This window comes from Panthera uncia, chromosome X (assembly GCF_023721935.1).
Source record: "Panthera uncia isolate 11264 chromosome X, Puncia_PCG_1.0, whole genome shotgun sequence".
Classification (NCBI taxonomy): Eukaryota; Metazoa; Chordata; class Mammalia; order Carnivora; family Felidae; genus Panthera; species Panthera uncia.
This window is the reverse complement of record NC_064817.1, coordinates 14,601,228-14,621,108: the sequence shown is the minus strand read 5'-3', so window position 1 is coordinate 14,621,108 and position 19,881 is coordinate 14,601,228. Positions and strand designations below refer to the sequence as shown.

Here is a 19,881-nt window from a genome sequence, read left to right as displayed (position 1 = left end):
TAGGAAAATGATGACCTAAAAGCATGTTGCAAAATAAGGGTATCTTTGTGGTAAGGGTATCTTTGTGGTAATCATTTTCCTGGAAGTGAAGAGAAGCATGAATCTTGTGAACTGACAGGAGTCATCTGGTCCAAACTCTTTATTTTAGAGAGGAGGAAGAAAGAAAGGCCAGGGCCCAGAATATAACAGCTGATCAGTAAGAGATCTGGGACCACAACTCCCCAGTTTTAGCAAAGTGCTCTGGATACACTAGATTTTTTTTTTTTAATGTTTGTTTAATTTTGAGAGACACCAAGAGAGCATGACTAGGGGAGGGGCAGAGAGAGAGGGAGACACAGAATCTGAAGCAGGCTCCAGGCTCAGAGCCCCGATGCAGGGCTTGAACCCACAAACTGTGAGATCATGACCTGAGCCAAAGTCAGGTCACTTAACCCACTGAGCCACCCAGGCACCCCTGGGAACACTAGTTTAATGATGTCATGGCATAATCCATGAATCTCTGCCCAGAAAGCTTCCTCTTCTTTTTCGTTTGCCTGAGGGATAGCCAAAAGAATCCTTGGGCCTCTTGAACTGTAGAGCCATCCTTTTATATGTTCTCCTTTGTCATCTGTGATGAGAGCATTAGGTGGTAGTTGAGTATTGAAGCCATTTTCCTAATACATACTTTTTATACCAAAAGACCAGTTGCAATTTTTTTTCTGAGAAATGTACTATCTCCTTATGTTCTGAGTAGTGGCCTTGCCAATAATACATGTTTTCCTTTGTGTGTGTGTGTGTGTGTGTGTGTGTGTGTGTGTGTGTGTGTGTGTGTGTTGATTTTTGACAGATAGGCAGAGTATGTGAGAGTGGGGGAAGGTGGGCGGGGGGACAGAGGATCCTAAGTGGGCTCTGTGCTGATAGCAGAGAGCCCAGTGGGGGGTTGGAATTCACAAACCCACAAGATCATGACCTGAGTCTGATGCAGGGCTTGAACTCACGAACCGTGAGATGATGACCTGAGCTGAAGTCGGGTGCTTAACTGACTGAGCCACCGGGTCCCCCTACACGTTTTCCTTTTGAAAAGCATTTATTCAGAGAACTTAAACCACCTCCATCAGTCCTCCCCCTGGTCTTCTTGGGCCTAAGGTATCTTCCTTTTCTGTCCAGTTCCTGCTTTGGTTTCCTCCCTTTTGTCCCCCTCTCACCCCCCGCCCCAATTAATGACTTCTGTGTCAGGGGAGGCCTTTGTACTAAAGAAGGAGACCGCTCATGAGGGGTGTGTAAAGTTAACAAGTGATGGAAAATATACTCACACATGTGATACATTACACACACACACACACACACACACACACACACACATACGCAGTTTGAGAAATATTTCAAAACCACTCTGCTGTTTACAACCCATGAAACTGTGAAATGCACTGCTGTGGAAAAAATGAGGATAATGGAAATTAATAAGATGGGATTTTTAAAATTTCAATTCCAGTTACCATAGAGTGTAATATTAGTTTCAGGTGTACAATACAGTGATTGGACACTTCCATGCATCACCCTGTCCTCATCACAAGTGCACTCCTTAATCCCCATCACCTGTTTTGCCCATCCCTCCACTCCTCCCCTCTGGTAACCATCAGTTTGCTCCCTATAGTTAAGAGTCTGTTTCTTAGTTGGTCATCTCTCCATTTTTTTTCTTTGCTCATTAGCTGAATTACGGAAGCAGCCTAAGTGTCCATCGATAGATGAATGGGTAAACAAATGTAGTATATATGTACAACGGAATATTATTCAGCCACAACAAAGAATGAAGTCTTGTCATTTGCAATGACATGGATGGATGTAGAGAGTATAATGCCAAGTGAAATAAGTCAGAGAAAGACAAATACCATATGGTTTCACTCATATGTGAAATGAGATGGTTTTAAGAATTAAGTTAGAATTTTTTTTTTTTAAGAGAGAGAGGGAAAGAGGCAGAGGGAGACAGAGAGAGAGCATCCCAAGCAGGCTCCATGCTCAGTGTGGAGCCCAACACAGGGCTGGATCCCATGACTCTAGGATCACGACCTGAGCCGAAATCAAGAGTTGAACGCTCAACTGACTGAGCCACCCAGGCACCCCTTAAATAAGAATATCTTTAAAAACTTAGCACACAGTGCCTGGCACATAGAAGATGCTGAGTGAATGTGAATTGCCCTTCTATTTCCTGACAGAATCCCAACCACCAGTGTTCTATTATCTTCCATGATGGTATTTCAGGAAGGCTTCTTAAGAGCTAAAATCTAGAAAGCCATTTGGAGTAAAATGTGAAAGTTAGTTCATAGCTTCTGAGTTCTTGTGAGTAGGAGTCCTTAATGGAGAAACTTCGCCTAAGAGTTAGGGAAATGGTCCCATGTGACCTGGGTCCTGTCTTGCCTCCTGTCCCGTTCCTGGTTCACTGCCCTGTCACCACCCTCACCTGCCTTCATTTCTTAAGAGAGGCAGGCTGTTCTCCTCATGGGTGCTTCCTCTGTCTGGAATGCTCATTGCTTGCCTCACTGAATCTGATGATCCTTCAGGGTCTAGTTAAATGTCCCTTTCTAAATGATTGGTGTTGCAAAGAGTACCATAGCTAAAAACAATGTCCCTGCTGTTAGTCATTCTCATAGCACCTGCTCTCTTCCTTCATAGCACGCACATTTCTGTGTTTACTTGTTAATATTTATTCTCCCTCCCACTAGGCTAAATCTGAGGGGGGCAGGAGCCACAGTATACTAGGCCATTGCCTCCCCTGTGCCTAATAACATTGTGCCACCCACAGAGTAAGTACTCAGTAAGTATTTGTTGAGTGGGTGAATGAATGAATGACTCAGTGATCACCTGTGGCCTACAGTTGGAGAAGATCCATATGGTGATAACTGGGTGCTACAGTTAAGGGCTTGGTGTAGTAGTAGGCAAACCTGTTGAACTTTATATGTGTGAAAATAAACATATCTAAGTCATATGTGTTCAGTGTACACAGAAAAATATAAAGCAGAATTACTGGCAATGCCACCCTTAAAGTAGGGCATGGTCCAAAGCAGGGAATCCCAGAAAAGTGAAGGACTGCATAGGCCAGGTCACGGTCAGCAGTGATGGAAGTTTTCCTGGTGCGGGATCCAAGGTGTCTGTTCAAATGGGATTTGATATAGACTCAGAGGGGAATTGGTCTTTATCACCAAGGAAACCTGTGCCTTCTTAGTGGTGGTGGCTTGTGTATTGGTCAGGGTTAGGGTAACTGCTATAACAAGTAGCATATCAATTTCAGTCTTAACATGATGAATGTTTGTTTTCACTTACGAATCATTCCAGTGTGGATGTATCCTGGTTGGGCAATCTCTTCTCCAGGTGATTGAAAATTCAGTCTCCTTCCATCTTGGTGCTCTGCCCTCTCTTCGATCCTCTGCTCTCCTTTCACCAGATGATAAGAGAGACCATGCTGAATTGCCAAGGATGTTTTGTGTGGGGTGTGTGTGTTGTAACAGCTTTATTGAGATATAATTTGCATTCTCTATAGTTCACCCATTTAAAGAGTACAAGCCATTGATTTTTAGTATATTCACAAAGTTGTGCAACCGTCACAGTAATCAGTTTTAGAATATTTTCATCATTTGTCCCCCCCAAATCCTGAACCCATTACCAGCCACCATCCCCCTTCCACCCCCTAGCTCCCCTTCCCAGCCCTAAACAACCACTGTTATATTTTGGCAGTCCATTAGCAGTCACTCCGTGTTCCCCCACCTCAGCTGCTAGCCCGAGAAAACCACTCATCTCTTTTTGTCTCTCTGCATTTGCCTATTCTGGACACTTCATATAAATGGAATCCTATAATACGTGATCTTTTCTGGGTGACTTCTTTCACTTAGCATAATTTTGTCAAGGTTCATTCATGTTGTAGCATATATCAGTACTAAATTACTTCCTGTGGCTGAAAAATACTCCATTGTACTGATAGACCCCGTTTCATCTATTCATTTATCAGTTGATGGACATCAGGGTGGTTTCCACTTTTGACTGTACCAGGGAGTTTTGTATGAGCCTGGTCAGGAAGTGATGTTTGTTACTTGTTAGCATATGTCATTGGCCGAAGTTCAGTCTCATGGGCCAACCTAATTGCAAGAGAAGTGGGGAAATGTGGTCTGGCTGAGGGCCAGACCCATAATAATAAATGGGTTTTAGTGAACACATCCTAGTTACCACTGCAGCTTGTAAACAAGAAGAGTTTAACTGGATCCATCCATGTGGAGATCCCTGAGAGTCTGTCAGAAGAACCAAGAGTGCAGCAAGAATATTCTTCACCTCCTGTTGCCTTTGTGAAAATGGGAGAGCCAGCCTTCGAAGTGCCTTATTCGAAATTATGGCCTGCCAGTCCACTGTAAAAATGTTTTTCTTAAAAATGTTTCTTTTGAGGGGCACCTGGGTGGCTCAGTCATTTAAGCGTCCAACTTTTGGTTTCAGCTCAGGACACGATCTCGTGGTTTCGTGGGTTTGAGCCCCACACCGGGCTCTGCACTGACAGCATGGAGCCTGCTTGGGATTCTCTGTCTCCCTGTCTCTCTGCCCCTACCCCACTCACACTGTCTCTGTGCCTCAAAATAAATAAACTTAAAACAAATGTTTATTTTGAGAGAGACTATGCATGTGTGAAAGCAGGGAATGGGCAGAGAGAGAGAATCCCAAGCAGGCTCCGTGCTGACAGTGCAGAGCCCGACGCAGGGCTCAAACTCACGAACCATGAGATCATGACCTGAGCCGAAATCAAGAGACAGACACTTACCCAACGGAGTCACCCAGGCACCCCAAGCCCAACCTTTATAGATGTTGCTTGGTGGTCCCAGGGGACTGGAAAAGGTGGTGATGATGGAGGCAAGGATAGGATGATTTAATAGTGGTTCTGCCCTGATGTAAGAAAACAACCATTCTGGTTCATGCATTTCTTTGGTTCTGGGCATTGTTCACACTCAAACACAGGTTGCCTGTAACTGTTCCCTTCTCCGTATGTAAATACGAGGCATCTGGCCAGACAAAGGCACCTGCTTCCTTGTGGCAGGTGTATATCTGTCAAGATCCAATCAGGAAACAAATCTCTAAGTATTTAAAGTAGAGGAAATGTAATACATGGAATTGGTTACACAGGTGATGGAAGAGCTGAGAAGCCAAACAGGGAACTGAGGCCACTCAGAAATGAACATGTACAGGAAGCTGCTACCATCCCTCCTTTGGCTGGATGGATACAGGAAAGAGGTGATGTGACCAGAATCTAGGAGCCAGGATCACTTGAAACCATTACACGCCAGCCTTTTGGGAGCTAGATCTATAGAAGAGATGCAGTTGTTTCTAGAGCCACCACAGGAAACACAGACAAAAAAGGGGAGAAAGTATTATGGCTACTTCATTCTTCCGCTCCTCCAGATACTTGTCCACCATCGTCTTCCACTGGCTGCTCATTGCTGGTAATCAGCTGACCAGGAAGCCCAGAAGCATCCTGGAGGAGCCCGCTCCCCTGTGATGCAGAGCAGAGCAGGTGAAAGAGGGGTGTATCTGAAGGCAAACAGACCACTGATTGGCCCAGCAGGACACTTACCTTTCAGAGACATTGATGGGTTCTATGTATTTTTAGAGCCAGCTTTATTAAGGTATAAGGTAGAACTTCCGTACAGTAAAATGCACCCATTTAAAGTGCACAGTTTGATGACTTTAGCCAAACAAATAGTCTCATATAACTATTACCACGATCAACAGACACAGCGTTTTATCCCACAAAGTTTCCTTTTGCCCTTGTCCTTGTCAACTCTCCTCCCATACCCATCCAGCCCCGTTTGGATAATGGCATTTGGCCCATATTCCAGGTCACTGATCCTGTGTTTCAGAGGGCCCAAATCTGGTCTATGGCCGTACCACCCTGAACACACCCGATCTTATCCGTGTCCAGATCTGATGCTGTGTTCATTCAGTGTTGTTGTTTTTTTTTTTTAACTTTTTAGTTTTAGGACTTCTATTCATTTTTTTTTTTGAGAGTTTCCATTTCTCTCACAAAATATCTTATTTCTTCACAGATACATGCTTTATGTATACATATATATATTTAAACATTTTGTAATAGTTTTTTTAAGTTTATTTTGAGAGAGAGTGTGAGTGGGGAGGGGCAAAGAGGGAGGGAAAGGGAGAATCCCAAGCAGCCTCCGCACTGCCAGCGCAGAGCCCAATGTGGGGCTCAATCTCCTGAATCGTGAAATCGTGAACTGTGCCGAAATCAAGAGTTGGACACTTAACCAACTGAGCCACCCAGGTGCCCATGTTTATAATAGTTTTAAAGTTACTGTCAATTTCTGGGTCTGGTTCTATTGATTATGTTTTATCTTGATCGTGGGTCACATTTTCTTCTGTGCACATCTCAGTTTTATTTTAGACATTTTATCTAAAAGAACAGTGGGGAAAAAACAAAACAGTGGAGACTGAAGTATAATTTCAGTTTGTTTTGTTTATTACCTTGATTATCTGAGCCCTGTCTTAGGTCTGGCAATTAACATATATGACTGATTTTTTTCATATTTCTCCTAGAGAGTAGCTGGGTTGGGACTGGACTCAATTCTAATCAGTTTACTTGCAGTTAGCCTGACCTCCCACCTCTTGTCTGTCTGCTACCTTTCTGATCTTGTCAGTATTTGAGCATGGAAGATTTTGAGTTGCTGTTTGTGTAATTTTTGGATTCAGTTTTCACAGTGACCCACATCTGAGTGCTATGATAATGCGTGTGATCTCTTTTTTACTTTGAGCCTCCCCTTCATCACAGCTTTCTTGGAAAAATTTAGTGGGCAAGTGTGCTGCAAGGGAGTTCTTACACTCAGCGATTAGTTTTCGCCTGGGGACCCTTCCAGATTCCGTTCTTTCCCATCAGCCCATGCTGTTGTGCACAACTTTGCTCATTTTCTCTTTGTCCCTGTGCAGTTTCTCTATCAAAGGCTCCCTCTTCGATTTGTCAGTACCTAGAGCAGGCACCCCAGTGAGGATGCTGTCATGGCTCTTTGCTCAGCTCTGAAAGCATTGTTTTCCTGTGGAATTAATCAAGGAAGTTCTTCCTCCTCTTCAGTAGTTTATATATTGTCTAGGTTTTTATTGTTACTGTGAGAGTGGAAGTCCTTTCACGGTCTTCTACTCCTAATTGGAAGCAGGAGTGTCTTCAGAGGTTTTTGGTGGGCAGCCTGAGACAGAGTTTGTCCTAGAAAGGACACTGGTCTAAGTGAGACATTTTGCTTGTTAATTCTGAGTGTTTGTGTAGAAAAAAAGATTTTTTGGAAGTCTGTCTCCTACCCTATGAGCTTTCTCTTACAGACACACAGTACAGAAAAGACAGGCAGGCAGGATGCTTAGTGACCAATGAAAGCTCTGGCAGACCTGTAGTTCCCCGTTGCCTGGTGAAGTAAGCAAAGTCGAACATACTTTGCACATGAAGAACTGAGGCCCAGAAAGGGTAAGCAACTTGGCTCAAAATTCACATGGGTAGTAAATGGTATAAAAATAACCAGAATCTAGCTGTATAGGATTCCCAGTCCAATGTTCTGTTTTTACTGTGTGTTTTATTGCATAAATAAGAAATACACTTATATATTTTGGGAAGAACCTGGGGAAAAAAACGTTTAAAGAAACTGTCCCTTGTGATTCTAATCTCTAGTCCCACTCATGTTCCAGAAGTAATCTGTCTCATCAGTTTGGTGTATATCCTTTCAGTTCTGTGAATTTACATTCAATTCAATATGTCATACTGCAGGGTTTTTACAATATAGGAGATGCTCTGTAATTAAAAAAAAATGTTTCTTTTTAAAGAGGGGGGAGGGGCAGAGAGAGATGAGAACAGAGGATCCAAAGCAGGATCTGCACTGACAGCAGAGAGCCCAGTGCAGGGCTCAAACTCCTGAACCGTGAGATCGTGACCTGAGCCAAATTCAGACGCTTAACTGACCAAGCCACCCAGGCGCCCCTGTAATTTTCTTTGTTCACTTAACAGTCAATGGATGGAGATCTTTTCATGTCACTACATTTAGTCTTGCTCAGTTTGTCATCCATTTAACAGACAACTTAACAGATACTTATACTTATTGAGCACCTACTTATGTGCTAGATTGAGTTCTAAGCCTTGGGGCATAGCAGTAAACAAACCAGACAGAAAAATCCCTTCCTCTTGGAGCTTACATTCTTAATGGGGAGACACCATACAAACTAAGTAAAATTATTAAAACAGGTTAGGGTGGTAGGGAGGTTGGTGGGGCAGGTTACAATTATGAGCTGAGTGCTCAGAGAAGACTTGACTTACTAGAGAGTGACATGGAAAAAAATGAGAGATGAGGGAACATACCATGCAAATATATTGGGGAAGAACATTCCAGCCAGAGGGATCAGCACGTGCAACGGCAGGGATGCTTGTGCAGCTGGGACAGAGGACCCCTACTCTGTGAAACAACCGGGAGCCAGGTCTTACAGAATCTTGTAGGCCACTGAAAGAAAATTGGCAATGGCTCTGCGATGGGAGCCTCTGGAAGGGTGTTTTGTTGTTTTTGGTTTTGAGATATAATTGATATATAACGTATTAGTTTCAGGTGTATAACATCATGATTTGATGTATGTACATTTTGTGTAATGATCACCACAGGAAGTCTTACTAACATCCATCACCACACATAATTGTGAATATTTTTCTTGTGAGGAAAACCTTTAAGATCTCTCTTAGGAACTTTTTTAAAATTTCTTTTGTTAAAAAAATTTTTTTTTAACATTTATTTCTGAGAGACAGAGCACGAGCAGGGGAGGGGTAAAGAGCGAGGGAGACACAGAATCTGAAGCAGGCTCCAGGCTCTGTGCTGACAGCTCAGAGTGGGAAACTACCCTATGATAGTGGGGCTTAAACTCCCGAGTGGTGAGATCATGACCTGAGCTGAAATCGGACACTTAACCAACTGAGCCACCCAGGAGCCCCAGAAACTTTCAAATATACAATACAGTATTGGCTGCAGTCACCATGCTATGTATTACATCCCCAAGACGCATGTATTTTGTAACTGAAAGTTTATACCTTTTGACCCCCTTCACCCATTTCACCCACATCCCACCCCCCACCTTTGGCAGCAACCAGTCTGTCTGTCTTCTGTATCTGTGAGCTTGGTTGAGGTTGGTTTGGTTGCTTTTTTCAGACTCTGCGTATAGGTGAGATCATACAGTATTTGTCTTTCTCTGACTTGTTTCATTCAGCACAATGCCCTCAGGGTCCATGCATGCGGTTGCAAATGGCAAGATTCCTTTTTATGACTGAATAATATTCCACTGTGTATGTACATCACATTCTGGTTATCTGTTGGACACTTAGGTTGCTTCTAGGTCTTTGCTATTGTAAATGCAGTGAACATGGGAGTGCAGATATCCTTTAGAGTTAGTGTTTTTGTTTCCTTTAGATAAATACCCAAAAATGGAATTGCTGGATCATATGGTAGTTCCATTTTTAATTTTTTCAAGAGTCTCCATACTGTTTTCCACAGCACCTGCATCAATTTGCATCCCACCCACAGTGCATGAGGGTTCCCTTTTATCCATATCCTCACCAACACTTCTTTCTTTTTTTTTTTTTTTTAATATATCTTAGCCATTCCGACAGGTGCGAGGTGATTGTTGTGGTTTTGAATTGCATTTTCCTGATGATGAGTGGTATCAAACATCTTTTCCTGTGTCTGCCTGCTGTCTTTACCATTGGCCGTCTTGATGCCTTCTTTGGAAAAATGTTTCTTCAGGTCCTCTGCCCATTTTTTAATCAGACTTTTTTTGCTCTTGAGTTGTATGAACTCTTTATATATTTTTGATATTAACCCCTTGTCAGATATATGATTGGCATTTGCGTGGACGGTTTTGAGTAGTGGGGTGACATGACGTGACTCAGTGTTTAGCAGGATCACTCTGACTCCCATGTTGAGAATAGATTGTAGAGGGTGAGGGTGAAAGCAGGAAATGATGGTTATTTGGGTCAGGGTAGTAGCAGTGGTGGTCATGAGGTGTAGCCCATTTTTGGATGTGGCTTAAAATAAAAGCTAACAATGATTTGATCGAATGAAAGATACTAGCGATATGAAGCATGACTCCAAAGTTTTTGGCATGAAAAACAGGAGGAACGGACTGGCCATTCTTAAATAAGATGGAGAAGAATAGCTTTGATGGGACAATCAGCAGTTAAGTTTTGGACACATCAAGTTTGAGGTATTAGACATGCAAGTGAGATGCTAGGAAGATAGTTGGATATGGAGTTCAGGGGAGAGTTCTGGGCTGGAGATAGTAATTTGGGAGTCATCAAGATATAGATGTTTGGAAAAGCAGGACAGTAGATGATATACCAAGGGATCTAGTGTAGTTACAGATAAGAAACATCCAAGGGTTGTGCTTAAGGACTCTCCAGTGTTAAAAGACTAGGGAGATGAATAGGAACTAGAAAATTAGACTCAAGTAGAAGGAAAATGAGAGTATGGTGACCTGCAAGCCGAATGAAGAAGGTAATCCAAAGAGGAAGGAGTACTCAGCTATCAAATGCGGCTGGTAGGTCAGATAAGACAAGGGCTTAGAAGCGGTCACTGGGACTTAGCAGTGATGCAGACCTACAGAACATCCAGGGTAAGACACACTAATGCCTGGATCCCATCTCCAGAGACTGATGTAACTGGTCTCAAGTGCAACCTGAACACCAAGGTTTTTGAAGTTTCCCAGGTGATTCTAATGTGCAAGCCAACGTTGCGACCCCACTGTCTTAGTTCATATCTTTTTCTTAATTTGTGAAATGACCTTATCGTCAGAAACATATGTTGCCAGACTGATTAAACACAGGAGATTTTATCTGTAGACTTGTTCGTGGATACTTTGGGATCTGAAAATGATAAGCATATCTGAAAACTGATCATTAACCACTAAAGAGATTAGCTATTTAGCACCTGTCCTAAAGTGGCTTTTAAGCTGAAAATCGCCTTGCTTTTCATTTTTTGCAAATATTTGATTTTTTATTTTTGTTCTTTTTTTTTAATCCCCAAAAGACCTTTTGTTTTTAGTAACAAGGGTAAGTTTCAAGTTAATGAAAAAAATTTAAGGGAAACATTGCTGTAAATGGTCCAAAGAAAACCAAATGAACCCGAACTCAGATCGATAATGAAGCATTTAGAAGAGTTAAGTAAATTCTTTTCAGAATCCTGAAAATTTCACACTTCAAAAGTTGGCTCATAGCAGATGTAAAAATGTTGTACCTCATTAAAGTTTTAGTCTTTTTTCATTTTCCTGCCACTGACTGTAGAAATTATTTCAATGCTGTAGTAAAATTGAGTTGGGTTGGTAGCTCTTCACTCTTTAAAATGGGAAGGAATCGTGAGTGGGCTGTTGGTTAAGAGATCTGTTTTGCAGGCTGATAATTGGATTCTATGGACAAAGAGAGTACAGATCAAATCTCTGAGAACAAGATCAGGCTGGGAAAATAGGAAAAATCAAAGTTGCAATACAGGCCTAATTACTGCAGGTTTCCAGAAGAATGCCAAGTGTCTAGATTAGCCCTTCTCAACCCGGGTTGGGTTCCACAGAGAATTAAACCCTAATGCCCTAAGGCATCCATTGTATCAATCGAATGAACTCTCTTAAGTATCCAGAATGGGGCTACCTATGTACCATACTTGGGAGAATGGAGAAAATAGTTACTCAGATAATCAAATAATTTTCTCTGGAGCTTAATTCACTAGCAGAACCCCCATTGAGAAAAGCTGTTTGACGTACTAATCTGTTGTCTTGAATGATGCAGAGTTTTATGACTTACAGGTCCTCAGGAAAGAAAGCATAAAAGAGCCTGTTGTCGAATTGCCAAGAAATTAAAAAGAATAATCTCTTTATTATTTATTAGAATAGTTATTAGTAAAACATGCACAGGAACACCTTGTGCAAATCCCAGCAGTGATTTTTTTGAACAGTTTAATGTGTATCCTTCCAGACTTTGTGCATGTGAACATAAGTGGAAATAATATTTACTGCAAAGAATGGGATCATGGCATTCATTTAGTTCAGCAATGTTTTTTCCATGAACTGTTATGGAAATTCTTCTATATAATTACATACAGACCTGCCTCTTTCTGAGGGTTGCATGATACTCCATGGTTTGGTTGTTACAAACTGTATTTTATCATTTGACATTTATCATATGTCAGAGGACATTTGGGTTATCTTCAGTTTTTCACTGTTAGGAGCAATGCCATAATAAACATCTTGGTTCAAAAATTCTTGAATATATATATATATGTGTGTGTGTGTGTGTGTGTGTGTATATACACATATATATATATATGTTTTTCTATTTCCAGATTATAGAAGCAGAATGGAGTCAGGATGCATACCTTTTACTTTTTGGTTTTATTAATAGAAATTTCTTTTTTTAAATGAAATTTATTATCAAATTGGTTTCCATACAACACCCAGTGCTCATCCCAACAGGTGCCCTCCTCAGTACCCATCACCCATCCACCCCTCCCTCCAACCCCCCATAAACCCTCAGTTTGTTCTCAGTTTTTTAGAGTCTCTTATGTTTTGACTCCCTCCCTCTCTAGCCTTTTTTTTTTCTTCCCCTCCCCCAGGGTCTTCTGTTAAGTTTCTCAGGATCCACATAGGAGTGAAAACATGGTGTCTGTCTTTCTCTGTATGACTTATTTCACTTAGCATAACACTCTCCAGTTCCATCCACGTTGCTACAAAAGGCCATATTTCATTCTTTCTCACTGCCACGTAGTATTCCATTGTGTATATAAACCACAATTTCTTTATCCATTCCTCAGTTGATGGACATTTAGGCTCTTTACATAATTTGGCTATTGTCGAGAGTGCTGCTATAAACATTGGGGTACAAGTGCCCCTATGCATCAGCACTCCTATATCCCTTGGGTAAATTCCTAGCAGTGCTATTGCTGGGTCATAAGGTAGATCTATTTATAATTTTTTGAGGAACCTCCACACTGTTTTCCAGAGCGGCTGCACCAGTTTGCATTCCCACCAGCAATGCAAGAGGGTTCCTGTTTCTCCACATCCCCTCCAGCATCTATAGTCTCCTGATTTGTTTATTTTAGCCACTCTGACTGGCGTGAGGTGGTATCTGAGTGTGGTTTTGATTTGTATTTCCCTGATGAGGAGCAACGTGGAGCATCTTTTCATGTGCCTGTTGGCCATCCGGATGTCTTCTTTAGAGAAGTGTCTATTCATGTTTTCTGCCCATTTCTTCACTGGGTTATTTGTTTTTCGGGTGTGGAGTTTGGTGAGCTCTTTATAGATTTTGGATACTAGCCCTTTGTCCGATATGTCATTTGCAAATATCTTTTCCCATTCCGTAGGTTGCCTTTTAGTTTTGTTGATTGTTTCCTTTGCAGTGCAGAAGCTTTTTATCTTCATGAGGTCCCAATAGTTCATTTTTGCTTTTAATTCCCTTGCCTTTGCGGATGTGTCAAGTAGGAAATTGCTGTGGCTGAGGTCAGAGAGGTGTTTTCCTGGTTTCTCCTGCTTTTGATGGTTTCCTGTCTCACATTCAGGTCCTTTATCCATTTTGAGTTTATTTTTGTGAATGGTGTAAGAAAGTGGTCTAGTTTCATTCTTCTGCATGTTGCTGTCCAGCTCTCCCAGCACCATTTGTTAAAGAGACTTGTTTTTTTTTCCATTGGATATTCTTTCCTGCTTTGTCAAAGATTAGCTGGCCATACTTTTGTGGGTTTAATTCTGGGGTTTCTATTCTATTCCATTGGTCTATGTGTCTGTTTTTGTGTCAATACCATGCTGTCTTGATGATTACAGCTTTGTAGTAGAGGCTAAAGTCTGGGATTGTGATGCCTCCTGCTTTGGTCTTCTTCTTCAAAATTACTTTGGCTATTCGGGGTCTTTTGTGGTTCCCCACAAATTTTAGGGTTGCTTGTTCTAGCTTCGAGAAGAATGCTGGTGCAATTTTGACTGGGATTGCATTGAATGTATTAATAGAAATTTCAAACACAGTCAAAAGTAGGAAATAATATAGTGAACCCCCATGTACCCCTTTTCCACTCTTCAGTAATGATCCCTGCATGGCCATTTTTGTTTCCTGCTCACCCCATCCACTCTGTCTTACCCCAACACCAGATTTATTATGAAGCAAAGACATACCATTTTATCCAGAGATATTTCTGTATTGTCTGAGGGACAGTTTGACAAAACATGGTCATGATTGTGTTATACCTAAGGATAAATAATAATTCCTCAGTATCAATGCTCAGATTTTCCCAGGTACCTCTCTGTCTTTACCTTTTGTGTTTAGAGTGGGGTTTTTTGAGTCATGGTCCAAACAAGGTCTATACATGGCATTTGGTTGAGATGATTCTTAAGTCTTTTTTAATATATTTTTTAATATTTGTTTATTTTGAGAGAGGGAGGGAGTGCACAAGTGGGGGAGGGGCAGAGAGAGAGAGAGAGAGAGAGAGAGAGAGAGAGAGAGAGAGAATGAATACCAAGCAGGCTCCACACTGTCGGCATAGAACCCAGCGCGGTGCTCAGTCCCACAAACCATGAGATCATAACCTGAGCCGAAATCAAGAGTCGGACACTCAACTCACTGAGCCACACAGGCGCCCCAAGTCTTTTTTAGTATATAGGTTTCCCCTTATCTTATTTTTTCTTTTCCATGTTAATTACTTGGTAAGGAAGCATTTGTCTGATAGCAGTTCCAAAGTTGTGGATTTTGTAATAGTATCCCTGTGGTGTGATTTATTAAGTTCCTCTGTCCCTTTTTCTCCTTGCAGCTTGGTAGTTAGATTTGGAGGCTTAGTTCAGATTCTGGTTTCATTTTTTTTTCTGGAAAGAATACTTCATAGTTGATTGTGTACTTTATTTGTTTTTTCTTTTTTTGTGATGTTAATGGCTGTTGACGATCATTGCCTGGATCCATTGTTTCATTAGGGGTTACAAAAATAGTGATACTTGAATTTTATAATTAATTCCTGAGTTACTAGCACAAATACTTTCTAAAGAGACATTTCGTCTCATCAATGACTTGGTTACCCCCAGTGTACAACTCATCTGGGAAAAGGAGACTGCTTAATTTTTGCTTTGATAATTTTCAAAAATAATGAGACGGTTCCTTAGCGTTCTCCAAGGGTGACCCCTGAAGTTGTGTCAGACGATTATGAAATCATCATTTTAATATAGTTGATATGTTTCAATTCTTTTTTATAGTTATTATTCTTTTTAATGCTCATACTGTCCCTTCTTTGGCCAAAAACTGATTCTTGTTAGTTCCTGAGTCTTTCTGATATGAACTTAGTAGTTTCTTTGAGTCTTTGTATTAAGATGTTCCAGGACCATCTTAGACATATCTGGAATCTGCCATTCCTCCACGAAGTCCTGGTTCCTTGGTGCTTTTACAGACCCCAGTCAGGGTTTGGAGGGTCTCATTGCTACTGAGTTGCTCATCATTTTGGTCCTTTTCGGTAGACAGAGCTAGGAACACCACTGGATAACTTTATATTGATGTTTCAATTCAAATTTAGGACTGTAGGATTTTTACTGAATTCCTTTGATTTTGTGTACGTCTTACCCTGAAAAATCTGGTTCCTAATGATATTAACATCGTCATTTGTTGTATTCTATACTACATGATGTTTTCACGTTACCAGTTCCTGTATTATTGCTAACAATATGATTACCAGAAAGTATTTAAGATTTCTTTGCATTTATATTTTTTCCTTAAGTTATATCCTCTTAGGAAAATACAAAGTGCTGTGCTTTAAAAATCATGTGAACCAGTTTGTCTTTTGTAGGTAAGCCACCAATTGCTTGCAGGGGGTCATTTGTTTGGTTCCAGCCACAAATTCAAATTGTGTTTATTGGCAAATGGTGTTTTTAGGGGACAATGTAAATTTTTTTAAAACTCATTTTCTTTTATAATTTGGTAAAAAAAAAAAAAAAAAAAAAACCTTACAGTTTCCAAGTCACATCCCAAGAAGTGAATTTGGATTCCTGTCCTCTTCAGCACGTTTTCTCCCTCCACCTGTTGGTAGCCAGTTTTATTACCTTTTGGTTTATCCTTCCATTTTGAGCAAATAAAAACAGGTAAATATTCACATCTCTGCTTTGCCTAAATAAAAAGGTAGCACTGTGTGCACAGTATTCAGTGCCTTGTTTTCTGGTCTTAACACTAAATTCTAGGGATCACTCCATAGCAGTATTACATAGAAATTGTTTCTTTATACAAATGTTTAACGTATTGTAATATGAATACGAACATCATTAGCCAGAGTTGATTTAATCAGGCTCTGCAACTGATGGGCATTTGCTTCCAAACCTTCACAGGAGCCCTTAATATTTCACAACCACAAACTCGGGTTATTTTGTGGCAAAGATTATTTTAACAATGATCGAAGGAATCCATTACCTTTGTGTGAAATGAAATTTTTACCATATAAGTTAGTAAGAGAGAAGACTGTGATTTGTGAATATAGAAACAATTTTCTAAATTTTCTTTTCCAGTGGGCAGGAAAACAGGAATTGCTGGGGTCTTTTCCTGTTTGAGGATGGCAAGGTAGAGAAATGCCAAAACACATTTCTAAATTTCTCTTGGCTTTCTGAACTGGGGGGCCCTGCCAGTTTTCCAAAAGAACCTTTTGTCAAACCATGTCATTCTCATGATTCAGGCGTAGCTTCCACAATCCTTGCTGTCCATCCAGCTATAGAAGCTGCCATGTTATTTTGTGTGTCTTCCCAAACACATCAGTCTGCATCTGCTGTCATCCACAGTCTGGATCTCAGTGAGAGAAGGGACCAAGTAGCAACTGTGACAGCGTGAGATTTACTGGTGTGGGTCTGAAGCGCTTGTTACATTTGAACATGAGAAAGTGAATTCTTATTTGGCTTTTGTTTCCTGCTAAAGCACAGCATCCCTACACCAGCCCTTGCCAGAACGAGCGCACATATGCTCCCATGTCTTGCTTCAGACATGAGTGATCTTACCATACAAATCTTTCAGGAGAAACAGTGCGGGTGACCGTGAGAAGGCTCTGCAGGTCATGCTCCAAGTTCTGCAGAGCTGTGACCGCCCGGCCCCCGACATGTTCTGCCTGTGTGGGAGGATCTACAAGGACATCTTCTTGGATTCGGACTGCAAAGATGGCACCAGCCGAGACCGCGCCATTGAGTGGTAAACCCTCCATCCTAGTCGGTAGCGTGTGCATCTCTGCAAAGAACAGAACTGCAGAGGCTAAGGATCCAGGTCTTTTCCGCGTGTGTGTGTGTGTGTGTGCGTGTGTGTGTGCGCGCGCGCGCACGCCTGCCTACTGACGGTGGGGAGAAACAAAAAGTCATACATGTGGTTTGGGAATTTTCCAGATTCCTTTTTCTGAAAGGGACCATTAAAAACTGCGTTTTGTACTGGTGACATTATTCCCACAAGTTCACTCATTTATAGGGGCAAGAAGGAGGCTCACCAGGCTCCTCCCCAGCTGCTCCTTCCCTGCTACTTCATCCAGAACTGTGTTCCACTGCCACTAGCGCATTATCTTCTCAGTTCTGCCTGCCTGCCTTCTTCCTTCCTTCTTTCCTGCCTTCCTTTTTTCTTTCCTTCTTCCTCCCTTCCTTTTATCCTTCCTTCCTGCTTTTCTTTGTTCATTTAACAAAAGTTTATTGAGGGTTTACTGTATGCCAGAAACTTTTCTAGATGGTGGGGATAAAGACACAGCAGCAGACATAGACACGAATTCCCACCTTCACGGACCTTGCATTGCTGGTAAGGGAAGTCAGACAGAGACAGACAGAAAAATAGGATGTCACCTGTTGATGAGGGCTCTAGGGACAAGTTCATCAGGGAATCTGAGGAGGCTTGGGAGGAGTCACCTGCAGTTTCAGGCAGGGTCATCAGTGAAGGTGAGTAAAGTTGTGAGGGTGGTAAGATGAGCCTTGCTGAGAACTGTGGAGAAAGTGTTCTGGGAGGAAGGGCCAGCAGAGGCAGAGACCAGGAGGAGGAAGTTTGCTCCACGTGATCAAGGCCAGTGAGGCATGAGCCAGGGGAGAGTGGCAGGAAATGGGAGAGAACTTTTTATTGTGAGTGAGATGATAAAATACCAGAGCACTCTGAGCAGAGCCGTGACGAGATCCTACATGCTTTTTTACCAGCGCATTTTCACTGTTTTGCAAAGAATACGTTTCAGGGGGTGTATCAGTTATCATTGGCTGCGTAACAAATCCAAAAGTTAGTGGCTTAAAACAGCGATTTATAATTTTTCCTGATTCTGTGGATTGGCCAGGCAGCCACTCTGCTGGTTCCAGTCCTAAAGTGCTGGTCTCACTCGGAAAAATGAGCTCAGCTGGAGGCTCAGGAGGGGTGGAAGGTTCAAGATGGCCTCACACACGTTTGGCAACTGGCGTTGGGTCTTGGTGGTTCACCTGCATTCTCTGCTTGTGGTTCTCATCCTGGCAGACCAGCTTGGTGGGCGGCATTCTGAGAGAATGAAGGTGGAAGCTGCGAGGCTTAGGCTCCGGAACTCACACAGTGTCAGTTCTGCCTCACACCCTGGGTCACATCATAAGCAGGTCACATGGTTACCCCAAATAGACGCCAGCTGTGGATGGGAGAAGTGACAAAGGCACACGTGTCGTGGGATGGGAGGGATTTGTGGCTATTAAATAATCTACCACAGGGGCAAGAGCAGAAGTGGGGAACGGGAGACGGCTGCAGTAAATCAGGGAAGGGCTGATGGTGGCTTGAGCCCAGGCGGTGGTGATGATAATGAGATGTCAGAACCTGGACATAATTCCAAGGCGGAGCCAACAGCTTACCTCACCCATTTCTGTCGCGAGAGCTCTTGCCGCTCCACTCCTAGTTCTCACTGCTTCCCCTTGCCCTCTCCCCTCCCTTGTTCTCCTTCCATACATGTTGCCGGCTGTGTCATCTCCCCTCTTCTCTCTACCCACTGTCCTCCCGGGTGATCCCACTCACTCCCACACCATGGAACCGTTAGCCGATCTCCAGCCTAACCTGCGTCCTAAGCTTTGGCCCCACGTCAGCCCCCGTTTGCCCATCTGTCCCACCCAGAGGTGGTGCCGCTATGTAAGATGCAGTGTATCCAGGCTGAAATCCTCACCTCTCCACAAGGGATGGCTTCCAACGTCTTGCTTTCTCACTACCATTCTTCGGCCTCCTACACATAGACTTTTTTTTTTTAACATCTGGTAATGTTCACTCATTTACCTCCCCATACGGTCAGTTCCCCATCGCAGCCCTTCTCTGTATCTTGCCTCACTTCCTGCCAGTCTTTGCTCATCACCACCACCGTGGTCAGTGCCACTTTTTTTTACTTTCTTGCTAGGAGTGTTCTAACAGTATTCCAAGTAGGCTCTGTGCTTGGTGTCTCTAAAGTCTATCCTTGTAGATTGAACCACTATGCCTTATTCCTCCTAAAGCTCCAAGACCCACCATGGCTCTCCATTTCCTATTAAATAAAAACTCAGACTTCTTAGAATACCAGTCTAGGTGCTCTGCAAACTTTCTCCAACCCACCCTGAGCCCCATTGCCCACTACCTGATACATGGCCCACTAAACTGAAGTTTCTTAGGAGTTTTGCAGACTCTCATCTCTGTTCCTGCCATTCTTTCTGTTGGAGGTTTCCTTTCCAAATCTCTGTCATTGCACATCTTTCCATCTTTGTGCCATATCTCGAGTTTCTAGGGGTGCCCCCACTTCTGTGAGCCCCTGGAGACATGGGTTTGTGTAGTTTTAGGATACTTACCACATTCAAGTTTGTGTTTTCCCTAATTGCACTAGCTGTGTGTAGATCTTATTACCTCTACCATAGTATAGTTTCTTGGAGGGCAGGGACCTTATTTTATTC

At 42.3% G+C, this 19,881-nt stretch overlaps 1 protein-coding gene across 1 annotated transcript in view; it reads left to right on the top strand.

Moving 5' to 3' along the window:
* MAP3K15 (mitogen-activated protein kinase kinase kinase 15) overlaps positions 1–19,881 on the top strand; it is a 123,483-nt gene that overhangs the window by 52,100 nt on the left and 51,502 nt on the right. Inside the window, exon 7 of the mRNA XM_049643553.1 lies at positions 17,024–17,194. Coding sequence (XP_049499510.1) covers positions 17,024–17,194 — 171 coding nt within the window. The remainder of the gene's footprint in view (positions 1–17,023; positions 17,195–19,881) is intronic.